The 20,257-nt window shown below is 42.5% G+C and overlaps 1 protein-coding gene across 5 annotated transcripts in view; it reads left to right on the top strand.

Moving 5' to 3' along the window:
* MAPKAP1 (MAPK associated protein 1) overlaps positions 1 to 20,257 on the top strand; it is a 97,694-nt gene that overhangs the window by 64,083 nt on the left and 13,354 nt on the right. For 3 of the 5 annotated variants that reach the window (XM_061477040.1, XM_061477042.1, XM_061477041.1), the window contains exons 8-9: positions 7,960 to 8,067; positions 15,594 to 15,734. In XM_061477040.1, the coding sequence (XP_061333024.1) occupies positions 7,960 to 8,067; positions 15,594 to 15,734 (249 nt within the window). Of the gene's footprint in view, positions 1 to 7,959; positions 8,068 to 15,593; positions 15,735 to 20,257 lie in introns of those variants that run through there. The other 2 variants (XM_061477043.1, XM_061477044.1) reach the window with 2 other exon arrangements.

Here is a 20,257-nt window from a genome sequence, read left to right as displayed (position 1 = left end):
GACTGTTTATTTCTACAAAAACCATCTGTATTTCTGCAGAGAGCAGCAGATAACTGTGTGTAAAATTCAGTAATGTCACAACAGTGCAAGTTAAGGAAAAACAGATTGGACCCAAAAAAAAGTCTCTTGCGTGTGAACAACGTTAAAAGTTTGTTTTCACTATTTCAATATCTTTATTTATTAACCACTATTTGCATTTGTAATGATAAAATCTTTATTCCACTTCAGAGGTGTTGAGGGGCTTTGGGGATTTTTAACGAATAAACAGATTTAAGATGTCCTCAGAGCAGTAGGATTTGAGATGTAAACATTCTGGCTTTACAGCTATTTCCTCTCAAACTGTTTACATATTTTCTGTTGTTTTATTGTCATTGCCAAGCACACAATGGAATCCTTGCCCTTTCTGTCGTGTTCTGAAAAAAATCCTATGGAAGGAGGCTTGAGACCTTTCCCTGTTCCCAGTTTCTGTGTTCTCTGCAGTGTATCGATCCCTTTCCTTCTTCAGCCCTCTTTGTTTCTGCCTGGTATTCCTCCTCAGGCCCAGGGTCAGTGTCTAGTACTGATAGGAAACCTCATGGGCAGGCTGCACCCAGGAGGACCTCCCGGGGACGATGTGGTGCCACAGTTTGCCTGCTCCCAGCCAGCTCCCAAGAAGCACTCATGCTGCTGAGCTATTTTAATTCTTCCATATGCTGCCCATGTGCTGGCAGAGGGAAAGCTGGAATCCAGTAGTCTTACACTTAGCGCGACTGATACTTTCTGACAGACTATTTGAAATGATAGAAATACATAAACCTCCTCTTTTTTATGACCTTGTAATAGCTGCAACATATTTCCAGCAAATATTTTCTATGGCAATAATAAAAAAGTGATAACAAAAAAATAAATATAAATATAGTTTAAACTCAAAAGAAATCACACTTTCAAAACCTAGGGTTGGAGCAGTGAGGCAATAAATCATGTATCCTTGTGAAAGGAGAAAGTTGAAGTAGGAAGGCACCACAGACATCACCATTAAATGTTTATCAACTGTTTTCTTTTGACTACTTTCCTGCCTGTGCATGGACAGAGCCTGAAACATAGCTCATGTTCACTTTGCTTATTTACTGTCTGTCTGGCATCTACTGCGTTGGCTATTAGGTGAGGGCTGCCTAACTGTCTTTAAACTTTGATTTTTCATGTGTTATTTTGGGAGTACAGCTGTACACACAGGAAAGTGCATCCCCTGTCACTGTGCTGTGCCTGCGCTGCTTGTCCCCACGCAGTGACACTGGCTCTTGCATGCGCTTATCTTTTGGAAGATGAGCCAGAATATCACATCCTTCACCTCAGCGGACATGCAGGTGGTCTCATAGCTGTTTGCTGGCTCACCAGGGACAGGTCATCTTGTGCTGTAAAAGAGATGAGTTGTAGTGTCATGCTGAAATACAGCGGGTGCATGCCCCTTCCTGCTGCGGGCATCACTAGCTGTGGTGTTTGGAGGCTGGAGATGTTCTCATGCCATAGTGTTTCTGCAGAGGGTTGTCTGAGGAGCTGTGCCAGGAAAAACTAATCCACAAGCAGCACAAACCACCATGAGCAGACAGTCACTGAGAGACTTGGTCGAGGTCAGACACGAAGATGCTGTACTGTTAACTGGGATGTATTACATGTTGCTTGTGTCTGCTGCTCTCTCAGATGTGATGGTGGCAAGAGTTTGTTGAAGGAGAGGCCAGTGTACCTTGCCTTCCTTACCAGGCAAACTGTAAAATGGAACTGCAGCAAAGAGCAGAATTAATAGATGAGATGCAGATGGATGCAGTATACTGAGGAAGAAAATAGGCATGGCTTTTGCAGAGCAGGTTGTGCCGTAGAAAGCGATGAGCAGCCTTTGAGGAAGTCAGAGACCATCTGAATACGGATGATGTGTTTTATACAGCATGCTTAGATTTCCAAAAAAGATTTGACAAAGGCTCATGGAGCAATTAAGCTGTCACAGGATGAGAAGGAGGATCCTCACATAGATTAATAATTGATTAAAAGACAGGAAACAAAGAATAGGAATAATGGCCCTCCGTTATTAGTAACTAGGTTACTGGTGGAGTTCCAGTGGAACTGGTAGATCCTGCATTGTTCCGTTAATGTGGGGCATGGAAAAGGATGTGAATGCTGATGTGACAAAATGTGCTGTTGATACAAAAGAAGTAAGAATAGTGCAAATAAAAGCTGTCTGTGAAGCACTGCAGAGATATCTCGCAATGCTGAGTGACAGGACAATAAAATGGGAGAGGGAATTCAGTGTCAATGAGTGCAAAATAATATACCTGGTGAAAAGCAACCGTAACTATATGTATACAATGATGGGCTCTAATTACCTTCCATCAGTCAAGAAAAGTATCCTGGAATCGTCACGGGTAGTTCTCTGAACACTTCAGCTCAGTGCTTAGGAACAGTCAGAAAGACAAATTGAACATCAGAAATTAGGAAAGGAGAACAAAACAGAAAGCATACGTCTGCCAGTCCATAAATCATGGTGTACCCACGTCGTAATTGTTGTATTTTATCTCAAAAATGATAGTATAGAAGTAAAAAGATACAGAAATAGATGAGCATGAAAATGGAACAGACGTGAAATGAGGAGTAGGTGCTAAGGAGAGAAGATCTTCTCCGGTTTGGGAAAGACGTGACTGGGTGCAAGAGGGTCTATGAGGTGCGTGTGGTAGAGACTGAACTGGGAGGGGTTTGTCATAGTTGTTCCTAAGACAAGAGCTGCGTGTCCCAAAAGTGATGGGTTGAAACAAAAGGGGATGCTTTTTCTCACACGGTGCCATAAATCCTGGTGGGTCAGTGTTACAGAAATCAGAAATCTGAAAGAGGTTTGAACAAATGCATGGGCCATAAAGGGAGCAGAAAGAGCTGACAGAGCATAGCTGGAACTGGGGCTTCAGTGAGAATTGTAGGAGCTCTTGAGAGGAGGTAAAAACAAAGACTGAGTAGGATGTTGTGATGTGTTTTATTGCAGAAACTAACACTGTAAAATATAGGATCCGTTTTAAACCATTTGGGGTTTTTTGCTTTTACTGGTTCTTTTCAGTTTAAGTTTGACAATTCCACAAGCATTAAATATGGAAGTAAATCCTGCTCCAGTCCGTATTTTACCCTGTTAACTAGTTTGGAGATGGAGGTGGGTTTTGTTTGGGGTTTTGTTTAAAGCCTCATTCCCTTTCTAAGTGTTGGTGTTTGTTTATTGTGCAGATTCAACCCCTGACCGTGGTATTCTTCATTGCTATTGAAAGTTAATGGGGGAAAAATTGCATTCCAAACATTTGAACCTGTAGTAGCCATGGCTGAACTTAGTTGATCTCTGGTGATCGGTTCAATTTAGTTACGATTTTTAGCCATTAGGCTGGGGCTGAATGATGGTGATTTGGTTGAGGCCAAATGTCTGTAGAAAATTGGCTGTTTGATAAGAGCCCTGTTATCAGAGGGGGATACTTTCTCATTTACATTTAGATGAGTATTGATTATTTATTTACTCAGAGAAGTGAGATTCGTTCCCAATCTTATCTCTCTCGTCTCTGCTTGTCAGCAGAAAGAGAGAGAGAGCTCCTGACATCAGCCCAAGATAACAGCACTTTGTAGTGAAGATAAAAGTTGGAATGGGCCTTTTTCTAGTCTTGACTGAAAGGATAAGTTCTAAAAATTAGAACTGACGGGTCATGCTTTCAAAACCCCATTCTGAAGCCTTTGCAGCTTAAATGGCAACAGAATTGGTTTGTTGTTATGTGGATGGCCATTTGCCTTTTGTAAGAGAACCACTTAATTTCATTATGCGGTGGGATTCTTCCCAGAACACCTTTGCCTTGTGCGGTAGGGAAATTGTGGAGGTGACACTGGGGGCTGTTTCCTTGTTTGTTTTTAATTCCTGATAAACCTTGCTCTGTTCAAAGGGGTATCCTGAAATGATGGAGTAGGTGGGTGTCTGTAGGCAGATCTTGGTGTAGATGCTTAGAAGGGGATTGCAGCAGAAGGGATGCGTGTTAAGCTCCGCAGGTGAGGTGTGAGATGCTGAGTGAGGCCCTGGGAGTAAGCAGCGACGTCTCTCCATGCTAACCCCATTCCTCCACAGCTGCTGGTCTGACAGTCAGCAAAGCAAGTCAAGAATGGGATTATTGTTGCTGGTAGTATTTGCAGTGTGTGGTCTAGACTCATAGCATGGCGCAGGAGTGGAGAAGACCTAATGCATCAGGCCTGCAGGTCTGGTGGGGAAGGGAACGGTTCTCACCCTCCCTCTGGGACCCCAAACAATTCTCTGATGGCTTTTAAAGAAAAAGAGTTTGCTTGAGGGTATAGCCCCTTCTCATTCACCATTTTGTGGCTCATTTCAGAGGGCTGCTTTGGTTCCCTCCTTCCTCTCCATCCACACGAACACTTGTCTCTCCAGCCCAGCTTGCTGTAACCCAGCAACAGTTTCTGTCTCTCCGAGTATTTGTGACAAAATTGCAGAACTAGAAGAGGGGTTTGTATTCATTGGCTTTGTCTTCTGCATTTTTGTCCGTGGTAACTTCCATTTTCACGTACTTGCTCCCAGCTTGGTGGTGGAACACAATGCACATGATTTACTCTGCCCCTTTGCTCCAGCGAGCAGCGCTTTGTGGGAGCCCTGGGCAATGCTGCTGGATGTGGGACATGCTCGAGTTGTGGTCCCTGCTGTCAGTGGGAGAGCTCTGGGTTGTGGGCCAGGACTAATCGTGCCAGGATTTTAAAGCTTTATATTACAGCTGCGCAGAGCATTTGCATCAGATTGCAGAAATCCATAAAATCCAGGGTTGGTATTAGCGCTTGGAATTTTGTAGAAATTCCCAGAGCAGTATTCTGTTAGGAGACCATTACATTACCTAATGTTTCTACTACAATGACATCATTTGAACTTGGGAGAGAAGTAAACGTCCTCTGCAGAATCAGCCTAACATTTTTCATCTGTTGTGAAGCAGAGGTCCTGTAAATGTGTACAGATATTTAAAATACATCATTTAAGAGTCGATACTCTTTTTTTATATATCTGTATATAAATTTCATAGTATTTTCTGTTTTAAAGGAGTTCTTCAAGTGGAAGGTTGCCTTGGTTTCTGATCTGTAGCTCTGTGTCATTCTTTTATTAGCAGACAGTTAATACAGGCTTGAGACAAATTGGATGAAACAATTTAGCTGCTCACAGACTTCTCAAGTTGCTCCAGGTAAAGATCATCCTTTGACATTGGCTTGGTGGTGTTGAGGGATATGATCACCAGTGGCTCTCTGCAGGGTGGCAGGAAGCTTGTTCAGAGGTGTGAGGATTGCTTGTGAGCTGGGTGATGTTCTTTGAGTGGATCCAGCTGGTGGAATCAGATCCACACAGAGGGACTGTAAACCGCTGCCAAGCTTCTGCTTTTAATCTTATCCCCTTATCATCGTGTGCATGTGATTCTCTGATCATTTTCAGGCTTTGATGGCATTGATGTCTGTCCTTTTGTCCCATCCCTCTGTCTGGGAAACACAGCAGTAAGCCCACATCTCAGTGCTGAGAGAGCAACGTGTGGTTTGGTGCCAGTCCCCTGCAGCAGCTCCCACACAGCACTGTGCGAATGGGAGGAAATTGTCTAAACAGGAATGACTTAGTTGGATAGGTGATGCATAAAAGTGTGATTTATGGAATGGATCTCTTGGCTCATCACGGATGTGTTCTGGGTGCATCCACCTGAGAGGGCATCTATGGAGGCAGCCGGCGAGGTTTAGGAGTCCAGAAGGGGCCAACTTCACTTCTTCCTCTGCTCTGATTCAAAATATTTTTGGGGTGTAAGGGAGAGGGAGGCTGTAATGAAGAATGAGGAAGCTGGGACACAGCGGTGGGCACTGGTGTCAGCAGATCTTAGTGATTTCTGTCTGTGGTAGGAGCCCTTGGAATTAGGGGTTTGGTAGCAGGCACCAAGAACATGGACATTCAGGTGGAACCAACAGTTCTGCTGCCTTTGTCATTGCTGGGTATCGTTCAGCATTTGGCTGTGGTTTGGGAACCTCTGCTTACAAACAGACAAAGCAAGCAGGTTTTGCTGTCACTGATTCTGTTTTCAAACTACACCAGTTTTTAAATACAAATTGATTTACCACTTTGATATCTGTTTCAATTCGGTATATTTTGCTTCTGCCTAACAAGCCAGGCCTCTGTTTATTTAATTTAGTTCAGATTTGTAATCGCATTTCCAGTAGCTGGGAGGAGAAAGGATGATGTTGTATTCATTTGCTTTTCTTTTTGTGCTGGCATGAGACTTCTCTGCTGCTTCTTGAGCCTGGTTTGTTCCATAAATGCTTCAACGAGCTACACATGCAGTCGCTGTGGCAGGGAGGGAGCAGTCGTGCTTTCCTCCTCTGACCTGCAAATAGCCTGGCTCTGGATGTGCTCTGAGTGTCACCTGGAATAAGGGAGCTCCATTTTATCAGGAAATAACATTCCACTTCAGGAGCAGAACCCACTTGGGCTGTGCAGCGAGTGCTTCACACGGCTTCTGGGGAGATGAAATGAGGAGTTGTAATTGAAATTCTGCTGTAGTAAATTTAAAATTAATTGGCTAACAAATTCCATTTCTTAGGAATGCCATCTGAGGCTAAAATACGGAATTTTTTTATATGTTTTAAATATTTCATCATATACTGTCATAATTCAAAGTCAGGAAACATTCAGAAGTATTTTAAGTACTGATAAAGAGGAAATAGATTTCATTATTTGAGTTCTAGGTGCTTTGTTACACTAAGACCTGGTTAAAGGTGCTTTGCATCACTTGAGCTTTTTTCAGGTATCTGTTTAGTGTTATTTTACCAAATTATACAGAAATTACAGCTGAGAACTTTGCGTGCGCTTCAGCTCTTGGGTGTGAGCAGGAGTGGAGATCCGTTAATGTAGTTGGATCCGTTAATGTAGGTGGATCCGTTAATGTAGTTGGATCTGTTAATGTAGTTGGATCCTTTAATGTAGTTGGATCCGTTAATGTAGTTGGAAAGCAGTTTTTTAAGCAGCAGCATCTGTCCTTTGGTGAGTTGGTTTGAGAAGAAGAAAGTTGGCACCTGAATCTTTAAGATTTACAGTTCAACATGATGTATATAAAAATAATTCCTTGGAAGTAATTTAGCATCTGCACGTGCTTAAGTTTGGTGCAGTTCAGTGTTAACAGCATACAGATCTCTGGAAAAAGATCTCTTGATGACCCTTTCCGCTCCATGCAGCCCCTGAGCTGCTGGATGATGCCAGACTCCCTGTCTCTAGTCAGCCTGCAAGGCAGTGCTGATAGCTGCTGAGGCGTAAAGAAATCCTTACCCCACACTTCTCAAGCACCACATTGCAAGAAATGTGCCATTGGCAGAGGTAGAAATAGCCAAGCTGGGTGTCATGGAGCTTGCTTTCATGACAAAATGCAATTCATAAAAGCAAAGCTGCTTTCCTTCCCAGCTGTTTGTTGGTGCTCTGTGCAGACACCACCAAGGCTGCAGCTGAGCTTTTCTTGCCTTCCCAAGTGTGAGTGTAGGTTGAGTTGAGCCCACGCTCCAGAAGCTCCAGGCTGCAGTCCCAGTCTGGAAGAGGAGTGGGCTTGGGGTACAACATAGATACACACCAAGATCTGAGTAGGTATTTTTTCCAACAGGAAATACCTCTGTTTTGCAGCACAGGCAGGGTATTTAATAGAGACTCATCAGGTGTAGGAATAATGCAGGAATGTTGGGCAGCAGTTTGTCAGGTAGCGTTGGTAGACAGCTGAAGATGACTGGAATATGCTGTTTCTTTGCACACCATCTTTTGATGACAGGGCCCTTCCCTTTGGCAAAGAGCTTTGAAACATAAACGTCTACTTGCCTTACTTCTAGGCTACGAGTAACCTCATGTTAGTTGAACGTGATAAGCCATCACTTTGTTAGAAAACAGATGATTTTACAAGTTACTTTATGTTTCAGGTCCTCAGTATCGGCTGGAGAAGCAGAGTGAACCTAATGTCCCAGTAGATTTAGACTGTACCTTGGAGAGCCAGAGCACTTTGGAATTCTGCCTTGTCCGGGAGAACAGTATGTTTCCCCTTTTCACTTTTGCTCTTGTAAATTGCTTAAACTCACATAAGTTATGTATTTTGGAATACAAGCTGTACTGTCTGGGCAAGTAAGTTTTGACGAGACTCCTTCCTGAGGCACTTCTCAGTTGTGCCAAAACAATATTCCAGAGGGAAATGATGGATTTCATACCTTCTAGTAAATAGTCTGCATCTTGTTTATCACTTCATGATTAATCGTTTTCTGTTAAACTCTGCTCTGTAAAGTTATAACCAACCCGAAAAACACTGGAAATATGGAACACTTTCTGTTGCAGGCATTGCTCAGTGGACAAAGTGATCATTCCGCAGTGTATTTTGCCATGGTGATATGGCTGTTAGAAACACCGATTTCTTTTTTTTTTCTAATAGAATTTAAAGAAATTAACCATGCAGATATAACTAGAGCAGTTTGATGGTTTTTAAAGTGCGAGGCAAATAGTCTTCTCCCCAGCTATGCTCAAATATTTTTATTCTATTACTGTTTTAATGGTCCTAATAATATTTCCTAATTCATTTCGTTGCAAGGAACTGTATGAAACTCTAAAAACCCAAACCTTTAATATTGATTTGTGTTTGTCCTCTATAGCATTTTGGTCTGTCCTTCATTCTTTCCAACAGTCGTGCTCTCAGTTGCGGGGTTGGGGTTTTTTTATTCCATTTTAATTCAGCTGTAAAAGTGTTGATTGTACTAATGAGGAAAGCAGTAGCGCTCAAGCTCTCAGCCAGGACCACGCTCAATGTTTGCTGCAAGCAAGCTTAGTAAAAGCCTGTTTTGATATAGTAGAAGAATTTTTCCTTTCTTTACAAAGATCAGACCGTTCCATTTATGCTTTTTGGCTGTAGCGTTTCATATTTTATCCTAGAATGACAGCAAAGCCTCCCCAGAGTAGCTCCTAATTCCAGTGGCGAGCAGTAGACTCTATTCCCATTTAAGGACTAGCAGAGGTGAGACCCAGCTGCCACAAGCATTCCAGTGGGACATCAGTGCTGGCACTCGCAGTTTTGGCTGCCACTCCATAGACTGGGACTTGCTCCCAAAGTATTCCTGATGCTCCTGATTAATTTCTTCATAAAATGATTCTAAGGAACTGTAGGAGAGAATGAGGCAGAAGGTGGCAGGGGTGCTGTGCATGAGGAAATGGAGCAATTTTAACCTCCCTAATCAAATTGCAGCCAGAATTCCCCAGTGTCTGCATCCCACCTATTATTTTAGTATTGATTTTTAATCCATGAAAAGATGCACATGGGTCATACTTTCATAGGTTTTACACATTTTGAGTTTTAAAAAGCTATTTTTTTTATATCCAAGAATTTCAATTAATAGTATATATGCTGCATTTTTAACGTATTTTCATCATCTGTGGCTCGTAGCTATATCTGCTGATGCTCTTAGCTCTCACGAATGACTAGGCTTGGGTTGCACTGTTACTTTAATAGTAAATCTGTCATGAGTTTCGAAGTGGTTTAGTAGGAGGCATTTGGTCTACTCTGCATCAGCAGCAAAAGCTCGAGCAGAGCTTCAAAGGCCTTGCCTCAAAATTATCGTCAGTCATAATGTGAAGGAAGCACTTTTCCCCTTCCCTGAAAGGCAATGGCATCGCACTGGTAGGTGGTGGCTTTTTGTCCTGTTCATGGGTCTTGTGTTTGTCAGCCAGTGCCTGGAACATAGGAATGTGAAGGCAAAACAAGCACTTTGACTCTGTAGAGTTCAAGAGCAAGTCACTGTTTTAGTTTGTTCAAGGCTAACAGTAATCTAGGCAAAATAATAAATGCTTACATGAATTCTGTCTGTTTTCTGCTGTGCTGTTGCTGTTTTCTGAATGGATACCAAACTCAAATAAGGAATGCAGGAGAAATCCTCTGTTTGTAGTTTCTTCCCCAGAATGTGGGTGAATTTCAAGCGATCTTTCATTGTCCCTGCTCAGGGCTGTATGTGAAACACCCATGCAGTTAACTCTCTACACATAGAGATGTTCAAGGACAATACAGTATATAAGATCAGTCATAATTCATCTGCTGTACGTAGCCTGGTTCCCCCAATACACAATAAGAAATTGGATTTTGCGGTGCTTAAGGAGCTATCCTTTGCCATGGCATTAGAATAGAAATATTGACAGTTGTGCACTGTTCATAAAATAGAACTTGAAAATCCTAACATCAAAATGAAATACTTATTTCATGTATTTTGGTTTTATTTGAAATACTTCTAGCTGAGATATGCCAGTTAGGAAAAGCTCTGTTCTAACAGCTATTATTTGTAAATGTACCCTTTGTAGTCTCATATTCATTTATAAACATATATATATGTCTGATGCCAAACATCTGCTAGTGAAATAGTTGCCAGTTTCCTTTGGGCAAATAGAAAGTTTATATTTCAGGGTATTAAATGAAACAGAAAACTTTCCATTATTAAGAAATACATATGGAGAAATCCCTTATCTAGCCAACTTTCACTAATGGCATTCAAACTAATAAACTGTTTCCAGTATGCAGAACTTTTTAACTCGCATGAAGATTTATCTTTAGACTAAAAGCCTGCACTTCGTAATGTGAAATGCTTTTATGTGTAGTAGCAAACTGTTCATGGCTAATTTAGTTTTATTCTTACCATCTTACTTCTGGAAAGTTCCTCTTTCTCATTTTATCATTAGATAGTAATTAGTATTCAAGGGAAATTGGTCTTAATATATTAAAATTGGTTTAGTGCCTTTAGACCTGTACCAAAGCCAGTCTCTTATTGGAAAATGTAATTGGGGACTCTGTGTATGTAATTAATTGTATTACAATTAAGAACTTTCATTAAGCAATATACTAGTACATTAAAGTAATAAGGGACATTTTTGCAATGCAGTTAACTTTATATTTTGTTGGTTTATGGAGGATATACAGGTTCACTTGCTCTTGAATAGGCTACATACAGCATTTCAATATTCTGATATTCCTAATGTGTCATTTTTATATGTCCTCTAGTGCTGACAGGAGACCCTTTTGGATAAGGCTGCTTGGTTTAGCTTCTAACTTATTTTCAGGCTTGTATTTCTGGTGCCTGTTGTTTCATCACTGTTTGCCTCGTTTGAAAATCAGGATTTTCTATGGGGAGATTGGCCTGAGCTACAAATATAACTGTATTTCACAGTAGTTCAAGGACTTGAGAAAAAATGTCTCTCTCTATACTGAACCTGGTTTAAAAACAGAAAAGATCTTCAGCTGTTGTTTCCAGACTGGGAAATATGTTGGTTTTCTGGGTGACCCTCGAATTAGAGACTGCAGATTAGTGCCATGGCTGCGGCTTCTAAAACGCCATAGTGCTTCCCCACAGTGGCTGTCTTAAAGAGTAGATGTAACCCTTGATACCATTTTTGCTTTTTATTCAGCTTCTGTGGGCAGAAAACACCACTCTGGGTTTTTTTCTGGTTTGCTTTTGGGTTGTGGTGGTTGGGTTTTGTTTACTTGTTTGGGGTTTATAAAGGAGGAGGCTGGGGTTGAATGTTTTGTGTGCTTTTGCTGCACAAGCAATCTGAGCAGGGATGGAGAGCAGTCCGGCTGGCTGGGAAGTTCCTCCTCCAGTGAGGATTGTGACAGTGAGTTGATAAGAATCAGATGGATAAAGAAAACAGACACGTGGCTGCATGGAATGCATACAGTTCTATATGGGATCTCCCTCCAGCCAGCACCATGCATTCTTACACAGTGACTTTAGTTTTAGGGATTTGGAAACTGGGGGAACATCAGCAGCAGTACAGTGCATGTGAAGCCGTGGCTGCTGATGCAGGGTGAGCTGGTGGCTCTGTGGCTGAAGGCAACTCCAGTGCTGCCGGCCCCAGCCCTGTGTCACTGCAAGCACCAGCTTTATTCTGCCCCCACGCAGGCACTGCAAAGGTAGAGTGTAAGGACTGGCACTAGGCATGGCAGTGCCAAAGTCCCAAAACCCTGTGTTTAGCTGTGCCACCCATAGCTCTGTCCCTGGCTTGGGCATGGCAGGGCAGAAGCACAAGGTTCCTCTTTGCCATTCTTTTCCTGCTCCAGTCATGCATTTTCTTACCCTGCTGCTCCAGTAATTAACCCCCTATCCTGGGCTAAGGGAAATTACCCTGGGCTGAAGGAAATGCCTCCCTTGCAGCTGTGCTTTGCACTTCGTGCAGGTTCTTACCTTATGCCTTGTTTATCCCACGCCTGACTCCAGCTTTTTTTCCCCTTTCCCCTTCAAAAAGTAAATCAATTAAGTAGGCCATAAAGAAGAATGGGGGGGTCACTGCAAACTGAAGCTCCATGTCAGTATGTGACAGAGTTTGTTTCTGGAATAGGAATCTGTTCGTCCTAGGGCAGAGCAGTCTCTGCCAGCAGAGCCCTATTGCTGGGTCGGCTCTTGGGCTAAATAATAGACGTGGAGCATCCACTTTACTTGATTGTCTTGCCAAGCAGAAGCTTTTACATTCAAAAGCCACACTGTGATCTCCATTACAAATACCCTGACAGGCCTGTAAATATTTGACAGGTTTATTCACAGCTGCTTGCATGTGGAAAATATTTTTATGCTTTTTCCCCCAATCAGCTGGTGGAGATGGCTCTTCCCTCGGCTGCTGAGCACCGGCAGGCTCACAGACATCCTTGCTGAGCTGCGGGGTAAGAGCAATATGCCAAGTTCTGCAGTCAGGTTTTTCCCTGCAGGGCATTTCTCTCTGTTGTTACTGATATTACTGCTATTATCCAATGCACCCTCAGGGGTCCGCATGTCTTGCCATCTTTAGACAGATGATCTGTTTTGATGGTGGAGTTCCTGGCTGCAATCCCAAGAGCAGCAACTGTAGAAATTCTGTAAACCTGAATCCATTCACAAAGCTCCATAAAGCAATGTCGGCAGAGGTTGCGGGTACACGGAGGATCTGAAAGGCTTCCAGAGCAAAACCCCACTGTTCAGCTGCTCCGGCTGCAGCAGTTGATGCTCCTGCTGTTTAGACATGACAAAGGTGCTCACAGTTTTAGTTGCAGTGACAATTTTTCCCCCTGGATATGGTCTGGCAGGCTGCTAATTTTCTTTGTAATACTTTTCATTTGGGTGTGTGAAATCTTTAGACAGACTCAGCTTCGTAATAGCCGTGTAAAGCTGGCACACAGTGTCCCTGCTCTGACAGTATCTGGTGTGGATGGTGAGGGAGGGTGGTGCAAGGCCAGCCTGGGAGCACAAGGGCAGTGGTGCCTGCAGAGCATCCAGGGAATCTGGGTCTTGTGAAGTGCTTTAGGAACATTTCTCAGGAGGTACAGGAGCGTGATTAAGATGCTGCCATTCTTTGTGTTACTTCTTTCTTATTGCCACGGGTTCAGTTTGTCTGTTGGTGCTAATTCTCCTTCATGAGTAACACTGTCCTGAGAACCCAGCTATGTGGAGAGCTGCCCATTGCACCAAGGTGAGGGTCTTGTCACCGACTGCTGAAATACAGCCATGCACTGGGAGCCATTTCCACCAGTGGAAGAGGGTCCCTGTTCGCTCTCGACTTCGGAGCAGCCCCATTGCCATCCTCCTGTTTTGCTTCCCGGCACAGCTGTGCCACAGTGTTTCAAGATGCTTTTAAGTGCACCAAAAAGTTTGACATATCTCAGTGTATCTTTGAAGTACTGCAGCGTGAGGGTTTGACATGATACATTATGATAATCCATAGTATAGAGACATTAACACAGGGGTCTTTGACAAAATACATTGTAATGTCTCTGAAGGAGCCATTACAATTTATCTTGTCATTCTGGAGCGTAGAGTGGTTGCAATGTTAAGATGGCTCTGCATAAATTCACATGTAGACTGTTTCATTTGATTTTTGGAGTTCTTTCAAGTCGAATGGCGCAGCCCAATTTGTAGCTTAACCCTTTGCTGTCCCCTTCTCTGAATGAAGGTCCTGGTTGCATGTCAGGAGGCTGTGGTGTGTGGTGAGGAGTGGGCATCACCCTCACCCACTCTCCTTTAGGCAGGGTGGAAAGCTGATGTGACTAATGCCGAGGAAAGGGAATCTCCTCCTTTGTGCTGCCAACACGTACTTTGACTCATTTAACAGCAAGTGCTAACTTACTTCGATGCAGACATGGAAGATATTTATCATAAGCAGTGACGTTTGTTACTGAATTAACAGATAGAAAAGGGAATGCTTACACCCAGCAGGAAAAACACCCCATGCTCAGGTGGGGTTTTTCTTCCCTCTTGCCTACATTTGTCCTGCTTAATGCCACCACCACGGTGGTTTCCTTGGTGGAAGCAAACAGCAAGTACTTCTGCAACTCAGAATTACCCTGTTCAAAGGGTACCTGCTCCCGCATCAACAGTACGTGACTGAGACAAGTGCTAGGGTTTTCCTCCTCTGTGAGCCATGACCTTTCCTGCCAAACCATCCGCTTGTCATTGGGGCCCAAACATGGAATCCCACTGCGGCTTCCATGCGAGCTGACATGAGGATGGGAGTGCACATCCCCAGAGGGAAAGGTCAGCGTGAGAAGCATTAAGTGTTGAGGCTGCTCCAACTGGGCAAGAACAAAATTAATACCAAAAAAATCTGACAAGTTCTTCGCCTGCTTTGCTGGATCTTTAAGGCCTGTACTAAAATCCCATCATCTCATCTTCCCGTTATTAAAATTTCAGCAAAATATAAAGTTTTCATTAATCTCCTGCAGCAAATTTAGTACTCTGAACTGGCGGTTGATTCAGCTTTTAGGACTACATTAGCTGGGATATTAAAGAAAACGTGTCATTCTTCAGTTTCTTCTGTAAGAAGCTAAATCAGTTTTCAAATGTATTTATACCACTTTATCTAACAGCATCTGAATGATCATTTAGAGCTGAGATGCTTTATTAGCAGCTGGCATAGAAATTACTCTGTGCAAAATTATATATCGCATTATAGTAATGTTTAAATTGGTGTTAATCCAACGTCATAAAACGTAAAAAATCTGTAAAGTGTGTTATATTTTTTCAGTAATTGGCATTTTTGCTTAATGAGATGTTACCTTTTATAAAGCCAGTACCTGCAGTAGTAATGAGAATACTAATCAGTAAATAAAGCGTGGCTTTGTTACCACCGGGCTGAGATAAGAGTGCCCGAGGTGATGCCAGTGTCACATCCCACATGAAACATGGGAGAGCTGTGCTAGTGCACACATGGAGGGTGGCTCCTTCCTGGGGTGACAGGCTGGGGGTGTCCTGGTGGGGATCCCACCAGGTTGGCCCCTGGGGATACCTGCGGTCCAGGGGTGTTTTGTGCCACTGAAGAATCTACCACTGGGAAGAGCAGATGCACTGCGCTTCATGTGGGATGCAAATGTGTATTCTAATATCCTTAAAGAATTGGTGATTCTGACTTTGGGTGGAGGGTGGGAGTTTCCTCCTCCCCGACATGGACTTGAGCACTGTTCTTCCTTACAAAGCCATCAGCAGCTACAGACATTGCAGCCATATGAACATACCATCTGAATCTTATGCTGTATTTTAAACCTCTTGTTCATTATTGTTGGCTTGTTTTGCAGGTTCAAGAGGAGAAGAGGTCTCAGAGGAGGACCCTCAGATCGATATAGCTACAGTTCAGGACATGCTCAGTAGCCACCATTACAAGTCCTTCAAAGTCAGCATGATCCATAGGCTTCGATTCACCACTGATGTTCAGTTAGGTAAATCAATCCATACTATAACGCTTAGGAAAATGGAACAGTTCAAACCTTTGGCCATCTCTAATAGCTGTATGTCCATCTCAGATGTTTTTAAAGTAGTCGTTATCATGGTGGGCCATTTTATTGTGGAGCACATCACTCAAAAGTGCTGCCAGCATCTCAGCAGTTAAAAAAGAATTGCTCTCAGTTGAAAAGACTTCAGTATTTTTATTACCCACAATCAGGCAGCACATGTTTCTTCTGAAAGAAGGCCATTATTTAATGACCTCATCTCTGTTTTTTTTAAATCTAAGCTTCCTAATGGAAAGCTTCTTGCCAACTGTTTTGTTATTTTTAAATGAGGCTATGCAAAATTAGGACTGATTTGGTTTTTCCTTTTCTGAGACTGAGAGATTTTAGCGACCAAGTGGAAATTTGAGGTGCCACAAAAGAAAACTAGCATTCTCTAAAGGTTTTATATTGTCCTTATTAGCTTTCTGAATGCTTTTGAAAACCCAAAGGCCAAGGGATGACAGAATCTTGAATTATAAAAGCCCCATTACTGTTTTAAAATGATTGAATGGCTTTTTATCTTTGTGTTTAAATTGTGAATATTTGATTAATGATGCATTGGTAGGTGACCTGTGACATTCCTGCAAATACCTTCCATAAAGAAACGATTCAGCAGTAAAATATTAAGTGCCATAATGTTTACAAAATACATTTATTCTGCAGAATTCAGTGGAATTGTTAAATTTAAAGGATACGAGTTCCTGTATTATTGTTGGTGCAATCTCTTCATTCTTCCATCCTTAAGCATGTGTAAAAGTGTACGTCTAAAATCTTTACAGAAGAGGCTTTCTTGGTTTATTTTGAACTGCCTCGTTGAGGAAGGATTTATATACTGGTGCTGAAGCAGGACAGCACTGGGCATGTTTTCTGCTTTTGAGCAAACTCTCTGGGTGCGATAGTTTGCTTCCAGTGAAGTTTGCCTCACTGTATCTGGAAAGTGTCAGAAATGAGAGCTTGAAAAGGTCATGACAGATCACTAAAGATAAATGGTTAAGGGAGAGTAGCTGTTAAATGAAACAAATGGCTTAACTTGTGCAGCAGGGAAGGAGCTGACCCTGTCCAGTAGTGGAAGGACCATAAAATTTCCCTTTTATAATAATCTGTGAGCTTGTATATTTTTGGTGGCAGTACACTGACAGCATGGTTTTTATAATCTTATTATTTTGTAAAATCAAAGAAGACCCCAGTGGGATATTCCAAGTTTGGGCAAATAAATGTACAGAATCCAAACCTTTGAATACAGTCAAAATAAGCGTATGGTGCCGAGGTTTCTCCTGACATTTTTTTAGAGGTATTGAAAGAGCAATGCTGGTACAATAAGCATTGAGGGGCTATTTAGATTAGGGCTGCTGAGTGTTGATGTGATCATCTTCTCCTCCATGCAATCTGAAATACCTGTGTGGTTTTGGGGGTGAGTCCCAGTGTCCCAGGCTTCGTGCAGACAGACATTTACATGTGACAGAACCCAGAAGTGGTGGTGAACACACTCAGCGTAGCTCATCTGCACTCCCTGCAGTTTCATCTGACATTGTAGGACGCACACCACGTCGCTGAACTTGCGTAGGTTCTGTGTTGGGTCAGGCAGCAATAGTGTGAGCTGTGTTTGCAGACTGGTACTTTTTGAAACATTTTAGCTGCTTTGAGGCCTGATCGCTGAATCTGAGGCAAGGTTTAGCTAAAAATGGAGTAAGCTCCATCTTCTGTACACCGTACATAGTTCTATAGTAAAAAGCAATACGTAAAGGACCAGAGGAGGAGGAATGAGCACCTTTTGACTGATGGTTTTATTACGGTGGAAGGCTTTCACCGTATCAGTGTAAGGTTTGGGGTTTTATGTTTTAGCTCATATTACAGTGTAATGCACATACAGTAGCAGTCTCAACATTTTTACAGAGGTTCTGCCACATTGTGAAGGCATAAAACACACTTGTGTATCGCATTAATGAAAGAAGCATATTGTCTCAGAAAATGACTGCTGGCAAGTATTTCAGAAAAGGGGGGGCAGTTGCAGACCCCAACAAAGGAAGCAAAACCAGAGCAGTGTTACTGGACTAATACATCACCAGTATTTCATTTGATAAAATGAATGAATTAAAGCAATAGTGGAAGGAGCATTTTTACTTGCTTTTTGAGTATGAGTAATTTGTGCCGTGAAACAGAGGCTGCAGAAGCCACATACATAATACTGTTTTGATTTTAGGTTTCAACACATACAGACTGTGAGAACAATAACACAAAAAAGACAACATTCTTTGTCAATGTGCTCTTTGGATGTGTGTGAGCTTAAGCCAGTGATGTTGAGATACAGAAATAATGGATGAAGTATACAGTGACAATTTGCAGATAAAAATAATAGAAGTTAAAGTGTATTTTACATGATAAAAAAAAAGATGAAAGAGGAGGAAGTCTGTTACATCTGAGATGGTTACAAAATCCATGCTTGGTGAAGTAGCCTCTGCTGAAAAGATTGATGCAATGGGGAGTGACCTTGGCTTGGAGCAGGAGCTGGTGATGTATGTATGAGCATCTCTCTGCTAAATGGACCCAGATTTGTAGCACTAATATACATGGAAGCCCAGAACCAAACTCAGGATGGCAATAAATCAACAGCCACTTTGGGTGTCATTTCTGGTTTATATTCCACTATTGTTCTATCACTTTAATTCATGTCACTATCATCTGTTCATCTGGAACAGTTTTATATAATTTTCCAGTGGAGTTACCTGACAAATCCTATCAAATTAACAAGGTGCATTAACAGTATTGACTGACTGTGAATTCTGAAGTTACAGGACCATACAGTGAGACATTTTTAAGGATCTTTTCAGGGGTGGTGCTTTCAGAGCGAGGGATGTGGATCAACCCTCGCACACAAGGAATTTGCACCTTTATTTTTAGAACTTTCCTTGACTTTTTTCAGTGAGAAAATAAGAACTTGGACATTCAACTTTGCGTATTTTCCTTAAACTACAGAAAATGCCATTTTGAATAATTAACTGTTACAGTGAAATAACAAGGCTACTATTAAATAATCTGTCCAAAATTAAATTACAGAACAAAATGGGCTCCAGATACAGCATCAGCCCGCTCAAATTACCTAGTTCTAGCAGTCCTTAATTGGACTCTTGATACAATGCTTAATTGAAATGTGATCACTCTGATGTGACGTATGTTTAATGACAAAGCACATTCTTGGATTAATAAAGGGGGCTGGGGGCTGGTGATGTTCCTATAACCAACCATCCCAGCCGGGGTTCAAATGAAGGTAAGTGTGTTTGAGTGGCAAGGACTGCAGCAGGGAGCCAACTGTAGGAGTCTGCTCCTTGCTGCCTGTGTGCTGTGATTTTTAAAGCTTCATAAAATGCAGACCACTTCGGTTTGCAAATTCTGCAGCTATGAGCAGGCTTGAAGAAATCCTGAGTTAATTTTGGAGGGTTTGGGAGAGTCGTTACGTGTGCGACACCTTAACTTTGATTTTGTTACACCTCTTAAAAGTTTCATCGTCAGCTCCTTTAGGTTTTCCTGGGCTTGAGACGAGCCAAGTGTAATACAAAAGCTCATAGCCAAAACCCTCAAGAGGGAGAAGGTTCCCTCTGCTGTTTTCCTCGAGATGCAGGATCTAAATTGTATTTAAATACTTTTTTCCTGCTTCCTTTTGTCACTTTCTCATGAGTTTCACCTATAACTCATGACTGAAGAAATGTAATTATTTTCAAGGCTCCACACATCCTGATGTAAAAAGCACACTGGGAAGTTTGCTCAGTCGTGTCAACAGCTACTGAACAATGAGCTTCTGTTCATCAGCGCGGCGTAGCAGGGCTTTTGCTGTGCAGTACTCTGAGAAAGACCACCATAAATTACAGTGAGTGTCCCAGGATGGTTCCAGCACACTCTTAGCCCTCAGCCAGCCCTGGCTGCATCCTGCTGGAAAGGCTGCTCTTGCACCATGTTGGGAGTAACGTGTGGAGGGATGGTAGAGGCATTTTCTGCTCTGGCTCACAGAAGGTCTGTGGTAGGATCTGCTATACCCAGGTCAACCCGCATGCAGCACGAGCGAAGCACCAGCCATCTGGGGAAGCCCGTGTTGGGAAGCCGGGCCCGATGCCCGTGCCAGGAGCTACACAAATCCACAGCTTGCTTCCAGAGCAGCCTAATTAGAGCTGGCTTTAAAATGCCAGCAGTGTAAGAACCACGGGATCTCTGGGACTGGATGTCTTTGTTTAGGAGTATCTGGGTAGCACAAAGAGCGTTTCTGTAAGGCTGCAAATGGGTGTTGTCCTCTCATGTAGAGGATGTAGTGTATGTGCCGTGTAGGAGATGGAACAGGGACGTGTGTGATAGTGTCTATTACATATAATAGTGGTGACTGAAAACCTAGCAGTATCTTTTTATAAATCTTGCAGCTCATGTAGCCACTGCTTCCAGAAGAGCTCTTTATGTGTTGAGAAGGATTTTTTCTGTGATACTTCTTT

Source organism: Pezoporus flaviventris, unplaced genomic scaffold (assembly GCF_033815535.1).
Source record: "Pezoporus flaviventris isolate CSIRO_AGI_PZ_B2104156 unplaced genomic scaffold, CSIRO_AGI_Pfla_v1 ptg000097l, whole genome shotgun sequence".
Lineage (NCBI taxonomy): Eukaryota > Metazoa > Chordata > Aves > Psittaciformes > Psittacidae > Pezoporus > Pezoporus flaviventris.
Note: the sequence above shows the minus strand (reverse complement) of the source record. Positions and strands in the feature narration are given on the sequence as shown.